At 33.7% G+C, this 17,502-nt stretch overlaps 2 protein-coding genes across 6 annotated transcripts; both read left to right on the forward strand.

Moving 5' to 3' along the window:
* The first annotated feature begins 1,307 nt into the window (after nucleotides 1-1,307).
* Nucleotides 1,308-11,076, forward strand: LOC105802329 (transcriptional corepressor SEUSS). Of its 5 annotated transcripts, none has more exons than XM_012633904.2 (10): nucleotides 1,308-1,687; nucleotides 2,328-3,607; nucleotides 3,692-3,811; nucleotides 4,456-4,513; nucleotides 5,645-5,859; nucleotides 5,960-6,028; nucleotides 6,530-6,627; nucleotides 7,507-7,600; nucleotides 8,952-9,021; nucleotides 9,536-11,076. In XM_012633904.2, the coding sequence occupies exons 2-10, from the start codon at nucleotides 2,558-2,560 to the stop codon at nucleotides 10,474-10,476; spliced, it is 2,715 nt and encodes a 904-aa protein (XP_012489358.1). In that variant the 5' UTR covers nucleotides 1,308-1,687; nucleotides 2,328-2,557; the 3' UTR covers nucleotides 10,477-11,076. The 5 variants fall into 5 exon arrangements, with proteins under 5 accessions (XP_012489358.1, XP_012489357.1, XP_012489360.1 ...); XM_012633903.2 differs by having other exon boundaries at nucleotides 1,308-1,624; XM_012633906.2 differs by having other exon boundaries at nucleotides 1,308-1,624; nucleotides 4,465-4,513.
* Nucleotides 11,077-14,567: 3,491 nt separating this feature from the next.
* On the forward strand, nucleotides 14,568-17,279 carry LOC105801437 (probable indole-3-pyruvate monooxygenase YUCCA10). The gene is made up of 4 exons (XM_012632740.2): nucleotides 14,568-15,220; nucleotides 15,314-15,547; nucleotides 15,970-16,092; nucleotides 16,930-17,279. The coding sequence occupies exons 1-4, from the start codon at nucleotides 14,609-14,611 to the stop codon at nucleotides 17,110-17,112; spliced, it is 1,152 nt and encodes a 383-aa protein (XP_012488194.1). The 5' UTR covers nucleotides 14,568-14,608; the 3' UTR covers nucleotides 17,113-17,279.
* The last annotated feature ends 223 nt before the right edge of the window (nucleotides 17,280-17,502 follow it).

Here is a 17,502-nt window from a genome sequence, read left to right on the forward strand (position 1 = left end):
AATGATAAATTTCGTTTTATCCATCAAAAATTTAAATATAATTTTAAGTTAGTATGGTGATAAGATTACTTTTCGACTCTTCAATACCGATACATTAATAGTTTAAGCCCTCTAAAAATTGTGAAATTTTATTTAATTTTGACTCTCGAAAAATTATATCGTTAATCCTAATACAAGAATCTTAAAAAGTGAGATGTTTCAAGTGTATTATGAATTATATTGAAGGTGAATGAATGATCTGAAGATGATCCACCACTTCAAATGAATGCATTTGGATATGAAATTACCGAAATACATATATTAATCAACCCTTTATTTCATCTAAACATGGCATGTGCTATGTTATATTGTTATATTCTGAATTCGAGTTAAGCATGTCCTCTAATGGTTAAATGGGAAAGGAGAAATTCGGATTTTGAAAACTTCAAATATGAATTTCACTAAAAACAAGCTTAGAATTTTTTTATTAAAATATTTAACGATTTATCAATATTTACATGAGCTCATGGTAGAAGTCTTGGGTTTTTTCTTTTCGAAACTTTTTGCTCCTATTTATAACCATTTTTGTTTTTGGATTTAGTCCAAAAGTCCGTCTGTCTTTCCTTGTTTGAGTCCATTTCTTTGTTCATTTCGTTTGTTCTGCATGGCTCTCGGTGATGACAATAACAAAGCCATGAATTATGTGTTCCTTCGGACGGGTGGTGAGGTTAAAAATAGTAATTGTTTGGATTCAACCATCATTGCATGGAACTCTTCAAGTAACTCCTAATTGAATTTTTTAATATTTTGAGTTTTTTTGTTCTTATGCTTGTTGAAACGTGAAACTTGCTTCCCTCGTTTATTTGTTTCCAGCATATTTGTTTATGGTGATATTTGGTTGTTGGTTCGAGACAAGGGTATGCGAATGATTTGATCATTAATTTTATTCAGTTATGATTTTGACTGAAAGGAGAACTTGCTTAGTTAATTTGATTTGAGAATGGGTTGATAATGGCTTTGCTAAAGTTTGGAGCTTGAGTTGTTAGTATTGTTTGGATTATCGAGTTAGGGAGTAATGGTGCAAAGATTGAGTGATTAAAGTTTAAACTTGTAAATTTATTAATAGTTCAATGATCAACTTGTAACTTTTTAAAATTAAGTGACTAAAATATAAAGTTACTAATAATTAAGTGACCTTGGTGTAATTTACCCGATTATAAAAATAAGAAAAATCCTAAAAAGCAAAAAATAAATCCAATTCGAAGGGATTTTGACGTCCGGAAGAACACACGTATAACCTCAATACTCTTCATTCTAAATAAACGAAGCAAAACAGTGAAACGAAAAGGCATAGAAAGAGCAGAGACTGCAATAAAATACCCAACAAAGGAAAACATAAAATACTATTGAAAATTAAATAAAAGATTGTACTGAAATACGATGACGATAATATTTTTAATGTCGCATTTTCCTTCCGAATACAATGGGAAAGAACTTTTAAAAACAAAATATTTTTTTCCCCCAGATATTATATTCGGCTTTGTTTGAAGTTGTGTTTGGTTTCTTTTTGGGTTTTTTCTTTTTTGTGGATAGGCAATGATAAAAAAATTTCTTTTACCTCTCAGTAACAGTGCCACTTCACATTGTAAGTTCTCTCTCCCTTTTCTTTTTGCCAGTGGATTTTCTTTGTTTGAGTGAAGAACAAAGAGTACTTCACTTTCCTTCTATCTTTTCTCTTCTCAGTCTTTGGGTTTTCAATTTGTTTGTGAATTTTTGTGTGTGTGTGTGTGTCCGCGTGTTTTCTTAATATGTGGGTTTTCATTGTTATCCAGCTTCATTTTATATACTTCTACTTTCTTTTCTTTTTTTGTGGGTGTTGGTGTTGCTATCTTCTTTTTATTTCAGAACGAGAAAAAAGGGTTCAAATTTAAGAGACATTTATATTGTAATTTTAGCCTTAAATCCATGGATTTTCTTTCTTTTTCCTTTAGTTTGTTTGCAACCATATTTAGATTACAAAAGGCTTCATATATTTTGGTTTTGAATTTGCTTTTTCTTTCATTTCATATTTTCACTTAGTACATGTTACTTTCATTCTCTTTTTATAGAATTACGTTAGCTTAAACCATAAATTTGTGCGAAACTGAGTCGACTCATTTGATGGTGGGTTTTGGCTTTGGTTTTGTGATTTTGTGTTCTATGGTTTAATTGTTCTAATCTAATTAGAATTTTCACTAAATGGTTTCAGCTTCTCAGTGAAATTCTTATTTGTGAACTGGTTCTAAATTTTTTTTTAATAGAGGTCTATCTTCTTGCCTGCAATTAATGCTTTATTTTCTATGTTTCAGGTTTTAGTAGTCACAAATGGAAGCTGTTGTGACTTCTCTTTTGAGATGTTGACAAGCTGGAGTATCTAGTTCTAAGTATGGCCCGGTTTTGCTTCTTGGTTGAATATAATTATGGCCTTTCTTTGTCAAGGTGCCCAGGGAGGCTCAACAGGATATCTGTGTATGGTGAATTCGAGATGTAGTAGTTCTTTTTGGTGAATTTTTTGAGCAGTTGCAGTAATTCTTGGGAAATGGTACCTTCTAGGCCTGGAAATTCAATTGGTGGCGCTCAATCTGGTTCTCCGGCACTTATGCGATCGAATTCTGCTATTTTGGGATCTCAAGGTGGTTCAATGCCTCAACAAGCTACATTTTCATCACTTGTCTCACCAAGAGTGCAGTATAACATGAATTTGCTAGGTAGCACAGCAAACGTTTCATCACTTCACAATCAGACTTTCGGAAATGGGGGTTCTAACTCTGATCTCTCTGGTGCTAGTGGTTTGCAACAGAGAGGTTTTAATGCCACTGCTGAGTCTGATCCTCTCACTGCTGTAGCAAATGAGATTGGTTTTAATGCACCTCCTTCATCGTTCACACCATCAAATATTGCAAATTTTGGGTCATCAGGCCAAATTCCAAATCAGCAAATTGCAAACTATGCTGGAAACCCTGAAATGTTAGATCAACAGCAATCTCAAGTTAGACAATTTGAGCCGCAAAAGTTTCATCAGGGTCAGCAGTCAATGCAGCAGTTCCCTCTTTCACAGAGTCAATCACTTCAGCAATTTCAATCAACCCGAGGAGAATTTGGGGGCAAAAGTGCTGTCAAGTTGGAACCTCAGACTATAAATGATCAGGTTGGTCCCCAGCAACAGTTGCAGTCATTCCGGAATCTTGGACCAGTGAAGCTAGAGCCTCAACAGAACCAAGCTGGAAGAGGCGTAGGACCTGTAAAGTTGGAACGTCAACAGTCTGATCAGGCAATGCTTTTGCAGCAGCAGCAGCAACAGCAACAACAACAGCAACAGCAGCAGCAGCAGCAGCAGTTCCTCCAATTGTCCAGGCAGTCTTCTCAAGCTGCTCTTGCACAGATGAATCTTTTGCAACAACAGCGTATATTGCAGATGCAATATCACCACCAATTGTTGAAATCACTTCCTCAACAAAGGCCTCAACTACAGCCACAGTTTCTGCAGCAGAATTTGCCTATAAGATCTGCTGTTAGACCAGCTTATGAACCTGGCACTTGTGCTCGGCGTTTGACTCAATACATATATCAGCAACAGTGTAGGCCTAATGTAAGATAATTTCACTTGTGGGATTAATTGTTCTTCTGGTGGTTTTGCTGTTTTCCTTGGTAGTAACACATGTTGTTGATATAGGATAACAATATTGAATTCTGGCGAAAATTTGTTGCCGAATATTTTGCTCCTAATTCAAAGAAAAGGTGGTGTGTTTCGTTATATGGAAATAGTCGGCAGACTAATGGTGTTTTTCCTCAGGTATGTTGTTTAAAAAAATTGACTTGCACTTTAGTGTCCCTAGTGAGAGGAAAGAGAGAGGGGCAGTGGTTGGCACACTCCCTCCTGGGAATTCTAGCTTTGTAAATGATGTCTTCGAGGAACACTGTTTGTATGTTTGAGGTGCAAAATGTCAACAGCTTATGCTATTCTAGAGAGGAGTGAGACTCAGAAAAAAGAAGAAGAAAACTATCAGATAAGGTGCTGCACCTTCCATTATAGCCCTGACCTTATTCAAGGATAAGTACAAAGAATTTGGTTCTCCTTGTGAGATACGTAGGTCTAGTGCTAAAATTTATATGATTCTTGGACTGCTTTATATGATCTCAAGCTGACAGTTTTAGAAGGTTGGGTTGGGATGTGATGCTAATTTTCTTATAGATGTTAAGTAAGATTTGAATTTATATGCTTGGAGAAAGCTGAATTTTATTGTAGAAAATTTAGTAGTATCTTGCAGACTGACAGAGGAGTTTTCTAGGATCTTGTTTGCCAATATTTTTTTTTATCTCATTGGATTTTTGGCCAAATAAAATGATACTTTCTAGTTCCTACATTCTAGAATGCTCTGCAAAGTCTAAGATTTGATGTGTTGCCACTGTGAGGAAATATTAGAAATTTAATTGCAGATTTTGCAGGATATATGGCACTGTGAAATATGCAATCGCAAACCAGGTCGTGGTTTTGGTATGTTATGTCTTTTACCTCTTCAACTTGATATTTTATGGTAATTTAATCATTCCTGCTTTTGTAGCTGATTGTATTTTGTCATGTTAAGTATGGAGCTATGTACATCTTGCCATTAAGTGAAGAATGTATTCTATATTTTATGTAAATGGTCCTTGCTTCCTAATTAATGTTTTATCTAGTTCTGCATCTATTGATAGTAGGAAAATCTTGGAAATTATTATGATTCAATGTCTGTTTGTTTTCTGTCCTTTGGCAAACAATTAGTGGCAAAGCTCACATCTCCTGCTTATACATAAAGAATTTGCATCTGAATGCAATCCTTTGACATATACTTCTGATACCTGCTTTATTCAATATCCGGGCCTGCTTTGCATGAAAGAAGACACTTTACCAAATGAACTGGTGCATGCTACCTTCCTAGTGATTGTCTCTTTGGATATGCATCATATTTAGGTGCATAGGCTTCATTTAGAGCACAAATTCAGGATAAGTTGCATCTTCAATCTCTGCTCTTTGTCTGAGTCTTAATGCATCAGAGACACTAGGCTTCCCTATCAGATCACTCTCAGGTGGATTAATAGATTTCTTTTACTTTGAGTGCACTTGAACTGCCATGAAGCGTTCTTATACTATGAATCAGTTGTAGGTAATGCAATATTGCTTTGCTTCTTTAACTTTTCTATCCCCCTTATGTAAAAGTTTTAAGAATATAAAAGGAAGGAGTAGATCGGTAGTACTATTCAAAGTAAAATGATCGGTGATTGTAAGGTAGTAAGTCTATTTTCTTTGACTCCTTGAAGTTGCTTCCAACAGGAAACTGAATGTTATAAAGCTTGTAGAATATGTTATTTTCATCCATGGTGCAAAAGTTTATCTCTTTTTAATGAGTAGTTTGGCTATCAATGAAATAACTGGTTTATACTGAAGGAATCAAATATCTATCTTTAATTTCTAAGCAGCTGAAATCTAAGTAGAATTTCATTTGTCTTCTTTGCTGAAGAATACAACTTGTGACTACGTGGGGAAAAGGTTTTAATATAACATGTCCCAGGTTGCACAAATTTACACATGAAGAGAGAGTAAATGTCAAATTCTTGCTTTTCTAACACACTCTGTTTGCACTTTCAGAGACAACTGTTGAGGTTCTGCCCAGATTATTTAAAATCAAATATGACAGTGGCACTTTGGAGGAGCTTCTTTATGTTGATATGCCGCGTGAATATCTTAATGGAAATGATCAAATTGTCCTCGATTATGCAAAAGCAATACAGGAGAGTGTTTTCGAGCATCTTCGTGTAGTTCGGGATGGTCAACTTCGTATTGTTTTCTCTCCAGATCTAAAGGTTTGGAGATGTTAAATTCCATGTGCTAAAGTAAGCATAACTGCAGGAACATCTGTTTGGTTGACATTTTGTTTTTTCTTATCTTGTTTATACATTCTAGATTTGCTCTTGGGAGTTTTGTGCACGGCGTCATGAGGAGCTTATCCCTCGGAGATTGATAATACCTCAGGTATACAAAAGGATGCTTTATATGTCAGATGTAGATTTATGTACTTAAGTAGTAGTCTTGCAGCATCCTTTCATGGAGTATTTATGAATGTAAGTTAACTTGACTTTATTTTTCCTTACTATCGTGCTGGCACATTAAAAACCATAATTTATTGCTGAACAAGTTCCTCTCGTCTTCACTCTAAAAGAACATAGATTTTAGAAACAGGGATACAAGTAGTAGAAGGTGAAGGAAGATGTTTAAGAATCACCCTTCCTCTCTCCTTTCTCCACTCTGGCTCCTGAAAAGGAAAATTCTCTGTTTCCTTCTTTAGCGCGGAGTATATGTTTGGAGAGAACTTGAGCATGTCATTTAATTTTTCCCCTCTGGTCTTTCTGTGATTTCTTTGCCTTATACTCTGAAGAGCATTCTTTTATAGATTCAATGAAGCCTTTACCTGATATGTGTTGGAGTAAAGCTGCATTTTCCTAGACTAGGATAACTAATTAAAATAAATTCCAGGTAAGTCAACTTGGAGCTGCTGCACAGAAGTACCAAGCATCTGCACAGAATTCATCATCCAACTTATCTGCACCGGACTTACAGACTAACTGTAACATGTGAGTTTTATACTCTTATTAGAGCAGTCTCTGTAATATGTTAATTATTTATTTGCAACTGTTATGAGGCATGCCTGAGGAATGGGGGCTGTGCCTATTCATGCTTCCTAGACTGGTTCTGAATTGAAAATCAGGAATTCTTTATTGCAAATCTTTTTGGTAGTACTAAGTATTGAGGGTATAAGGTGTCATCTGTGAAATGGAGAAATACTATACAGATGCCTGCCAGTTTGAAGTTTAAGTATGATGCATTGATAAGGCCATATAATGCTCTATGTTATTGGTTTCTGTAGGGTAGTTAGAGGATAAAACATCCATAAGATGGGTCTAGCTGGAATGGAGAAATAGGAATTTCATTTAAGAAAAGCTAAATATCCACAAGAATGGGTGGGTAGCGTGAAATAAAGTGAATTAAAAGAAGATAACATAAATGCTTTACTCGTGCAACGAAGACCTGGATGTTCCCATGCTCCCATAGGCGATTTGGTTCAATTAGGATGGATTAAAGGTATGTAAAGGATGATGTTGGGGAATTGATGAGAAATGACTGGAGTCACATCTTTGGATCTTTCAAGGGTATAACCTTAGATCAAGTAGGCTAAAAAAAATAAGTAAACTTTTTGGAACTTTTTAAAAGACTTGGTAGGGTTGAATGTAGGTGATGCAAACATGTTTGGAATTTTCCTCTGATGTGTTACTGAATGGCATGTAAAGTGGTGTACTGAAGCATCCAACTGATGTTGATGTAGAAGTGGTGTTCTTGCTAAAAGACCATTTCGTCTTTACCTTGTTCACATATTTCATGCATGACCTTTTGTACATATGCATACTATTTGGTTTCACCTTAGTTTGTTTGCCAGTAACATGTGATTCTTGCAGGTTTGTTGCATCTGCTCGTCAATTGGCAAAAGCCTTGGATGTCCCTTTAGTTAATGATTTAGGGTACACAAAGAGATATGTGCGGTGCCTTCAGGTACTAGACACTTAAATATTATTTCCGATCATTATGAATTAAATAAAATTTAGTTCAAACTACATGCTACTCTAATGATTTTAGTTCAAATTTAGGACAAGTTTTGCCATATAATTTATTTACTTTTTTTTATGGCAAAGCCTGTCACATGGTATTGTATGACATTAACATGTGAAAGATCAAAATGCACAAAGTAACGTATTATTGTTCTTTCTTTTCTCTATTTTTTTAAATAAAATTCTTTTATGTCTAGAAATATTGTGGTCTTTTGTCTTCTCTTTTTGTTGTATTATTGCTATCTTTATCTTCTGTACGTTTTGTTTTTGTTATTTAATCCAAAGCTGGTAGTTAAACAAGATCTAAATAATTCAATGAGTAAATGTGACAACTGAATCAAGCTTTGATACCTCTTTCTGTCCTGTTTTAGAGACAGGTAACTAGTTTTTAAAAGATAGAGAGACTTAGTGGTTTGAGATTCATGGGGTTGGTGATTTTACTTGATTGTACGAAATTCTATAACATGGAACAAGAGGGGACTGAACATTTAACGTAGTAGAATGGCCCTTTGTGGTCACTTGGCTTGAATTCTAGGATTTTGGAAAATAAATGGCATAAAAAAAGTTCATAAGTTCTAAAAAGGCCTGTGGTAGTACTGGTAATCAGTACCCTTAGTTGTACATAGAAGCAGAGTGGTCTGTATGAGTAATTTTGCTGGAATCCACAAGTTTGAGAGTACAACAATGTGTTTTTCATTTATTTATGTGCAGGGAATGATCTGAACAAAGTGTGGAGTATAGGGATGGAATCAATAATGGGACTAAGTGCATGCTTAAACCTTAATCATTACATATATATGTGTATATTGTTGGTGATGTTTATTAGTCATTTCTTGTCATTTATAGGGACATAATTGAAAAACAAATTACTAAAAAAAATGAGTCTTACTATAATGGGGTTTAAATTGGATGGGATTTATAGGCCTTTCAATCAATGGAAATGTTTAGCTGCAAAAATCTTTATATATACACATGCTATGTTGCAATGATCATTTATCATTATATACTAATTTATCATCTTTAAAACCCCCTCCAACAAACAAATTCTTACATGGGTGATCGTCCATAAGGCCGTTACTGTTCTATGAGATTTTAGACAAGATTATTATTCTTTCTTGTTATCGTACTTCAATCTTAGTCCACAAATTTACCTTCTGTGGCTGGTGTTTTCTCGGTTCTCATGTCATCTTACATGAAGCACAAATAGTTGATGGCTGGATAGCTGATTTGCAGCTCAGCTTAAGAGGAAATTTATGTTATACATACATTATCTGACTGGTATTCTCCAATTGCAGATATCAGAGGTCGTTAATAGCATGAAGGATTTGATTGATTATAGCCGTGAGACAAGGATGGGGCCAATAGGTATGGTTCATAAATTTTGATCTTTCAACATTTATGATCATTATTAATGTTCACTGCTTATTAAGAAAAGCATTCTCTTTGATCAATTGGCGGTGTGCTGATGCTATCCATCTTCCTGGCCTATCTGAGCCCTAATAATTAGGTAGTGCAGCAAGAGACCTGGGAAGACATTATCTCTGGTTGTCATCCCCCTGCAAAAATCCCAAAGACCCTCTGTAAATGGAGGCACGAAATGAACCCCACCTGGGTCCAACACTTATCTTTGACACATGGATATGAAGATATGACCTCTAAGGATCCTCCAAATTCATGGAGAAACTTAGAAAAATCTAACCATACTGTTCGAGTAACATAGCTTTATAGTGTTCAAGAAGGTTGCCTTTAACTTATAATATGTTAAGGAATCAAATTTATCCTGGAAAGCTTGAAATGTCGCAAGTAGCATTATCATTGATCTTGTCTCTTTTCTCTTTTTGCCTCGAGACATTGGTAATTTTTCTTTATTCATTTTCAGAAAGTCTGGCCAAGTTCCCGACAAGGAGTTCCCCATCATCTGCACAGCATAGTTCAGCTCCACAAATTGAGAAGCAACAGCATGTTACTGGAGAAAATACAAATAATGATCCTCATTCAATACAATCAACTGTTCTGCAGCCTTATACAAGCAATGCTGTTGCCAGTGTGAACAACTCCCAGGGTGCAAAATCCACTTCATCTGCTTCCACCATTGTGGGGCTTCTTCGACAGAATTCCATGAATTCGAGGATTGAAAACCAGATGAACAATCCAAACAGTCCCTATGCCGGAACTCCGGTTCCAATCCCATCAGCAGGGTCCTCTACTTCTTTGCCACTAACTCAGCCCAATCCTTCTTCACCATTCTCTTCTCCAATGCCATCCTCGTCTAGTCTCCCTCCCCAAAGTTCTCATAATGCCTTGGGTACTTCAACTACAGCAAAGAGTGTCAATTCAGCGAATCCATCTGCACAGATTCCACCACAGCAGTCATCTCAGACAAGTGAGGTTGACCCAAATGAATCTCAGAGCTCTGTCGAGAAAATCATTCAAGAAATGATGATTTCATCACAGTTCAGTGAGACTGGTAGCATGGTCAGTGTTAGCTCTATGGAGAATAACTTGAATAACAACAATGGGCTTCCACAGGTGAGCGGCAGCTGCTTGATGGGGAATGGGTTTGTTAACAACAATTCAGGCATTGGAAGTGGAGGAGGATTTGGGAATATGAATGGTGGGATGGGTCTTTCTCCCAATCCAACTGCTATGAGATCTACCATGGGGAACAACTCTATGAATTACACTGGAAGGGTGAGCATGCCATTGATGCCTCAAGATGCTATGAACCATCAGCAACAAGAATTAGCAAACAGATTACTGAATGGGCTTGGAGCCGTGAATGGGTTTAGTAACCTTCAATTTGATTGGAAATCCCCCTAAATTAGCCTTGCTGACTATTGTTTTATGCATTTGCGGAGGTGTGTGGTGTTAATACAGAGTGCTTGTGCCATGCATCCTGGTTGTGCCTTTTGAGTTTGGAGTGGTGATGTATAGTTAAGAGGATTTCTTCAACCTGATACCTGTTATAGAGAGAAGGGCAACATGTAACTCAGCCTTGGCGGTTGAATAGTTAATTGTTTACATTGCTCTTCTTCCCCCTCTGCACTATCTACGGTGTGCTTGTGTCATGGCCAGCGTGTGAGACCCAAGAGTGGCAGCGGTAGACACGAGAGTATTGGTGGCCATGTATGCGAGGAAGGTCTGCACGAGTGTCCTAATATGATTTGGAGGTGTTCCCAGTGCATTCGAACGGAACTCGGCTTGAGGTTTTCCGAGTATAGCTTCCAATCATTGTTCTCGTTCTGATAGAAATTTTGTAGTACATGAATGAATGAATATAAATATTTTATTTTGTTAGTAATGAACTTGCTTGAGGAGAGTGGCATATGTCAAATTTCAATCCTTCTGATCTGACATGAGGCATGTTCACAAACTCAGCTTGAGGTTTCAAAATTAAGATATTTCAAGACTTTTTAGGCAGTCTTTAGCTAGTTTTAAAGTTGGATATTGGTTTTTCGAGCATGCTTTAAGAAGTCCGTATATCACTCAATTATTGCACTAAACATCTTCCTGCCCATGGAAAAGAAACTACATACGAGGCTGCTTAAACTTCCTTAAAAATAATAATTTAAGCATAGCTCTAGGGCTTTGCTGACTTTTTATAACAGTTATTTAAAAAGAATAATAATTTAATTAATTTTTGGAATTATTAATCCACCCTTTTATCATTATAATAAAATGTAATTTTTTAAGATGCATTTGTTGATTGAGTGTAATTACACGTAATTCATCATATTGTATATATTGCATAATTTAAATTTCCTTTAAAATATTAATTACTAATAATTCTTCAAAAAATCTGAAGAAGTAAAAAGAATTAATATTAAATTATTGTATGCAATACGTTTAATGATACAATTACTAATAAAAGTAAGAAGAGCAAATAAACATCATATGTATTTTATCTAATTGCTTTCAGATCTATAATATTTAACATATATACTCTTTATTATTGGCCCTTGATCAATTTCTTCATCATCTAAATTGAAATTGGTATTCCTAAAATTATTCCATATACTTGTTAAACTATTAATTATATCAATGCAATTTACGGATAAAGCAATGAAGCATAAAACATGTAAACACAAACTTATATATTATAAATAATGAGATAAGAATATTTGAATTTGTGGATAAAGATGAAATGAATAAATTAAGGAAATGGTGTGCAAAGCAAAGCATATAAATGGCGGTGCTTCTTAGGTTTTAGCTTTGTTTCTTTGGCATTTGGCAATGGGAAATTGCCATTCATGCGTTACACCAAAGCTTTCAGGCAATCGTAACGTTTCTCTCCCGCTCCTTTTTGGCACTTATGGTGCACCTGGATTTAGACATTAGTATAAGCTACAAATTAAATAAACAAATCTATTTCAAATTCTCAAGACCAAAAAAGAAAAAAAAATATATTACACACTCATCTGATAAGTAAAATTGACCCAATTTAATAATACGGTCTAACTTGAATTTTTTATTTTTGAAAGCTTTACCATTACAAATACAAAATAAATATATAAGGGACGAAAAAGTGGACAAAACTTAAACATAGCAAATGCATGTAGTGGGATTGGAAACTCTCAAATCATAATTGTACATAATAAGATTTGAAACTAGATACTCAAAAACCTAATATTTTTGCTTTAACCAAGAACGTCAAAGCTCCATTAGCAATCAAACTCGATTTTATCTGATTTTAAAACCGAATCAACCGCTTAACACATATGTTTCAGATTTATGATAAGCATAATTTTATTAATTTAAAAAAAACTATAAAATAAAATTTAATAAAACAACTACTTCTTAAACTTAATAAAATGATATTTTGTGGTTTATTTTTTTTTATAGTGGACAGTGTTATTAAAATTTTAATTGGTGGGCATGTTTTGAACTAAAATCACTTTATCCAAGGTAATTTTGGTCGAGTCAGGTGGATAATTCTGCTTGACTCTGGTATAAATCTAACCGTAAACCATGGTTTAAGCTACCTTGTCAGTTGCTGGTTTGGTCAAAGGAAGTCAAAGAAAAGTTTGCCTACCTACCCCCAATTAGAATGTGATTTGGTAATTATTTATAATTTGGTAATAAAAGGCCAAATATGGAACATTCATTAAAACAAAAAGTTACCAATTTTGGTATTTACGTACAATTAGTTGTATTTAATTTTATATTTTGCATTAGGCCCACACCAGTATTACTTTTTCTTTTATGCATTATATCCATCTTTAGAGTGTTAATCTAATATAAAGTATAAATTTTACACAATATTAATTACTCAAATATAATTATACCAAAATTTTTGAGGTATTCATGCACCGAGCGAAATAAAAAAATATGTAAATTATGAGCTAAAGTATCCATTTGAGTCACGCCAAGTACAATTTTACTTATAAGATATTAATTATTTGTACTAATTATTTCTATGACAGGTACAAATTACAAAACAAATTAAATAAGTTTATATTAATTTGAATTTGATATTTTATCATTTAATACTTATATGAAAACTTGATAATACTAAAAGAATATGCGAATGTACTCATGTTTATGAAGAAATTTAGAAAAAAAAGAAAAACGATTCATATACATTAGATGTTAATATGAATCGGCATATTCAAAATATTCTTCACTTGTCGAACCACGTTGATCTTGTCCGATTCAATGTTTAATAAAATCTTTTGTATTTCGCATAGTTAAAATTCAAATAGAAGGAAGAAATTTTTTATTGATATGTTATTTATATATGTTTCCATTTTCTTACTGGTTTTATTTTTATAAAGTTGAGAAATGAGAACTTAATTCAAAACACATCAATATCTATATAAGGTTACAAATTTATAAATAAATTTATTCATACTTGCCAATTCAACTAAGTGGGTTTATTCATATTACTCCATATTTATATTACCTTGTTAGTTAATTTGGTTAAAATGTAATTTGATTGATAAAAATATAAAATTATTTAAAACTCATTTTACTAAATTATTTTTAAAAATTTATTTATTTTAATTTTTTACTAAAAAGGCTTATAGTGTTTTATTTTGTTAAATAAATGCATAATCTAATAAACTAAATTTTAATTTTTGGAGATGTTACTAAAAGAATATATCAAAGAATTAGAGAATTTTTAATTCATTAGCTTTTTTATTGTTACATCATTTTGGTTTAAGTATAATGAATTAAATCATTAAAATAATGGGTAAAATAGTAAAAGAATGTCACATTAGTCAAATATAATATAGGTGGCATTGCAATTCTCTCTTTATCACTAAATTTTGACACAGTTAATACTATCATGCTAGTAATTCAGGGTGAAATTAGAAAATCTTTTAGAGTCAAAATTGAATTGTAATTTTTACGATAGAAAAAGAATATAATTTTATCATTTTAATAGACTTTACTTTTATAAATTTTAAAGGATTAAATTAAATTTTTATACTTTTTAAGGGAATTAAAGTATAATTTTACTTTTACTATTTTAAAATTCATATGAAATTTTAAAAATTTTAGGGGTGGCAGCTGCCCCTAATTTCGCCACTGAACTCAGGTAAACATGAGAATGTAATTCCAGAATATAAAATTATAAAAAATGTTAAAAGCTGATGAGCCAAAACGCCTGTTATCCCAATAAAAATAAAAGAAGAGAAAAACAAATGCAGAAAATAACAATGCCAAAATCACGTTACTATCGTTGAAATCCTTTCTACAAGATTTACACAAAATCAGCTATAATGGAAAATCAATTAAAAGTAAAAAATTGAAACGAAACGCAGATTTCTGTTGCCATCCTCATTAAATACTGTAAGAACCCTACATTGTCAGTATTCAGTGTTCCTCTTCAGTGACAGCCTTATTTAACAAAGTGAAGAGATTTTAGACTCTTTATTTGAACTCCAAAGAGAGTTTTTTTTTTCTTACAAACACCAAAGAAACCGACCCAGAGAGAAAAAAAAAAAGAATGGAAGAAATTGTGGTACTGATTGTTGGTGCTGGACCTTCTGGTCTTGCAACTTCTGCATGCTTATCAGTTCATTCCATCCCTCATATCATCCTTGAAAAAGAAGATATTTATGCTTCCCTTTGGAAGAAAAGAGCTTATGATCGGTTGAAACTCCATTTAGCCAAAGAATTTTGTTCCTTGCCGTTCAAACCCCATTCACCCGATAGCCCTACTTACATACCCAAAGATATGTTCGTCGACTATCTCGATGACTACGTCAAGACGTTTAACATCCAGCCTAAATATCAACGACATGTTGAATCGGCTTCTTACGATGAAGCTGATGGGAAATGGCGGATCGAGGCCAAGAATGTACTGACAGGGGGTGTTGAAGTTTATGTTGCTGAGTTCTTGGTGGTGGCTTCAGGCGAAAACAGTGGCAAATACATCCCGGAGCTGCCGGGGTTGGATAGCTTTAGCGGTGAAACCCTCCATTCCAGTGAGTACAAATCGGGTGCCAAGTATGAAAACAAGGAGGTCTTGGTCGTTGGTTGTGGTAATTCTGGTATGGAGATAGCTTATGATCTATCAAATTACGGAGTTCAAACTGCCATTGTTATTAGAAACCCTGTAAGGATTGAGACACAATACTTCAGTTTCTTATACTTTGTCTTGAATAAGAGAAAAAAAAAAAACTGAAATCTAGCTTTTTTTTGGTTGCAGGTTCATGTGGTGAGCAAAGAAATTGTGAGGGTAGGCATGATATTCTCCAAGTATCTCCCGATTTTTATAGTGGATATCATGGCCGTACTGATGTCGAAAATATTATATGGCGATCTATCCAAGTATGGGATCTGTAGGCCAACCAAAGGTCCTTTTTATCTGAAAGCGACAGCGGGGAGAGCTCCAGTTATTGATGTTGGAACTGTCGCCAAAATCAAGTCTAAAGAGATTAAGGTCAATTAAATCAAAATTCCCAACAATACTATGAACAAATTTTGGCTTAAATTGTGCTGAATGCTCTCCTTTTTTTAACACTTATTTTGTTCTTACCATTTATTTGTGTTGCGGTCAGTGAATCCATATAGAATCCTTGTTTGATTTCATTTTGCACTAATTAATTCAAATCACTAAACACTTTTTAATGAAAGACAACGTCAATTTTCTATATAAACATGTTATATAAGAGATTTATTCTATTTGTGAATTGATGAAAGGAAAGCATTTGGAATTTTGTAGTGTTCTTAAATATGTTTGGAAGTAAAAAAAAATTTATATCTTTATTATAACAATCTTAATTGAAACTAAATATAACCCTTCAAATGATTTCTAACTATTAAATCATGTTTTTTTTTTTTTTTTTTTGTGATGCTATGTAGGTTGTTCCAGCGATATCAAGTATTGATGGGAAGAAAGTGTTGTTTGAAGATGGTGCTGAAAGAGAATTCGATGTGATTGTTTTTGCAACTGGCTATCGAAGTGTAGCTAATAACTGGCTTAAGGTAAAAAAAAAAAAGTCCCAAACTCTATTTTTTTATTAAGAAGGTAAAAACTATTACATAGCAATTAATCTAGCAAAAAATAAACCGGTAATATCCTCATGCAGACCAATAACCATTTTTTCTGCAGCATTTGCTAAACAATCAGTCATCTTATTGTATTCTTGATGCACATGCCTAATACTAATATCCCAACCTCGACGCAACAAGTTTCGGATGGCATGAATGACATACGAATCTTGTTGCTGTATAAAACAAATGAATAGATACAATCTAAAGACCAAACATTTAGAATCATAACTAAAAAATTCACTATAGATTAGATAGTGGAACTTTGTCTATCTCAACCATTAAAACAACTTTAAACCCTAAACATTCATACCCATTACTAAAGAATTCTCATCTAACCATTTTTTTTTTCTGAGGGTTAATTTGGCTAATGCTATTAAATTTGGTCAACTTTATCTATCGTGCTATTTTTTTCGATTGACTTAGCCTGAGTTTAATGAAACCGTTAAATTCTTAATCAATCTATGTTTTGTCGATTTCTATTTAATATGAAATCGTTAAATTTTTAGTTAATTCACAGTTAACTCTTTTGTCGATTTCAATTTAATATGAAACCGTTGAACAATTTTTTTGTCGATTTCTATTTATTATAAGTCACGTGTTCATATATAATCGATTTTCTGTGCTCGCGTGACCAATTTAATATTTATTCATTTGTGATTAGTTTGTAGTAAAATTAACCTAATAATTAGTTATTCATATGATGAAATCTTCTTTTGATAATGCAAATTATTTACAAGTTGTCATTAATAACCACATTTTCATATGCAGGATTTTAAGCATGTTCTGAATGAAACCGGGATGCCTAAAAATGACTTCCCACACCATTGGAAAGGAGAAAAGAACTTGTATTGCTGTGGATTATCAAGGAGGGGACTGTTTGGTGTGTCCATGGATGCATCCGCCATTGCTGATGACATTAAAAAGGTTGTTACTGAGAAACTGAACAAGTGAACAACAAATGTGTTTCTTGCAGCGCGTGGTTTTTAATTTACTGTTAGTTTGCTTTATGTTTGTATGTCATCTGTCTGTGTTAAGCAATTTATTTTACTGACCGTGGAAAGAACAATTGGAATTTCATGATGTCCAATCTGTTGTGTTATGTGATTAACAGTGTCAAATGTTTGGTTGTTTGCTTTGTTTAATGTTTTCATTTCGGTTTTTCTTGGTCTTCTATATATCTTTTATAGTTATCAGATTTTGCTAAAAATATTATCATATTTGTTAGTTTTGATCCAATACTTAAAATTATTTATAGTCTCTCTCAGACTCTTAAACAGGAGGATAATACGTTTCAGTACACTTGAACTCATGTCCTCCTACACTGACAACAATGTCGATGTT

The sequence above is a fragment of the Gossypium raimondii genome, chromosome 11, assembly GCF_025698545.1.
Source record: "Gossypium raimondii isolate GPD5lz chromosome 11, ASM2569854v1, whole genome shotgun sequence".
NCBI lineage: Eukaryota > Viridiplantae > Streptophyta > Magnoliopsida > Malvales > Malvaceae > Gossypium > Gossypium raimondii.

Coding starts and splice junctions, on each gene's coding strand:
- LOC105801437 (XM_012632740.2), top strand. CDS start 14,609: ATGGAAGAAATTGTGGTACTGATTGTTGGTGCTGGACCTTCTGGTCTT. Junction 15,221..15,313: donor CCATTGTTATTAGAAACCCT/GTAAGGATTGAG, acceptor TTTTGGTTGCAG/GTTCATGTGGTGAGCAAAGA. Junction 15,548..15,969: donor TCAAGTCTAAAGAGATTAAG/GTCAATTAAATC, acceptor GATGCTATGTAG/GTTGTTCCAGCGATATCAAG.
- LOC105802329 (XM_012633904.2), top strand. CDS start 2,558: ATGGTACCTTCTAGGCCTGGAAATTCAATTGGTGGCGCTCAATCTGGT. Junction 3,608..3,691: donor AGCAACAGTGTAGGCCTAAT/GTAAGATAATTT, acceptor TTGTTGATATAG/GATAACAATATTGAATTCTG. Junction 3,812..4,455: donor CTAATGGTGTTTTTCCTCAG/GTATGTTGTTTA, acceptor ATTTAATTGCAG/ATTTTGCAGGATATATGGCA.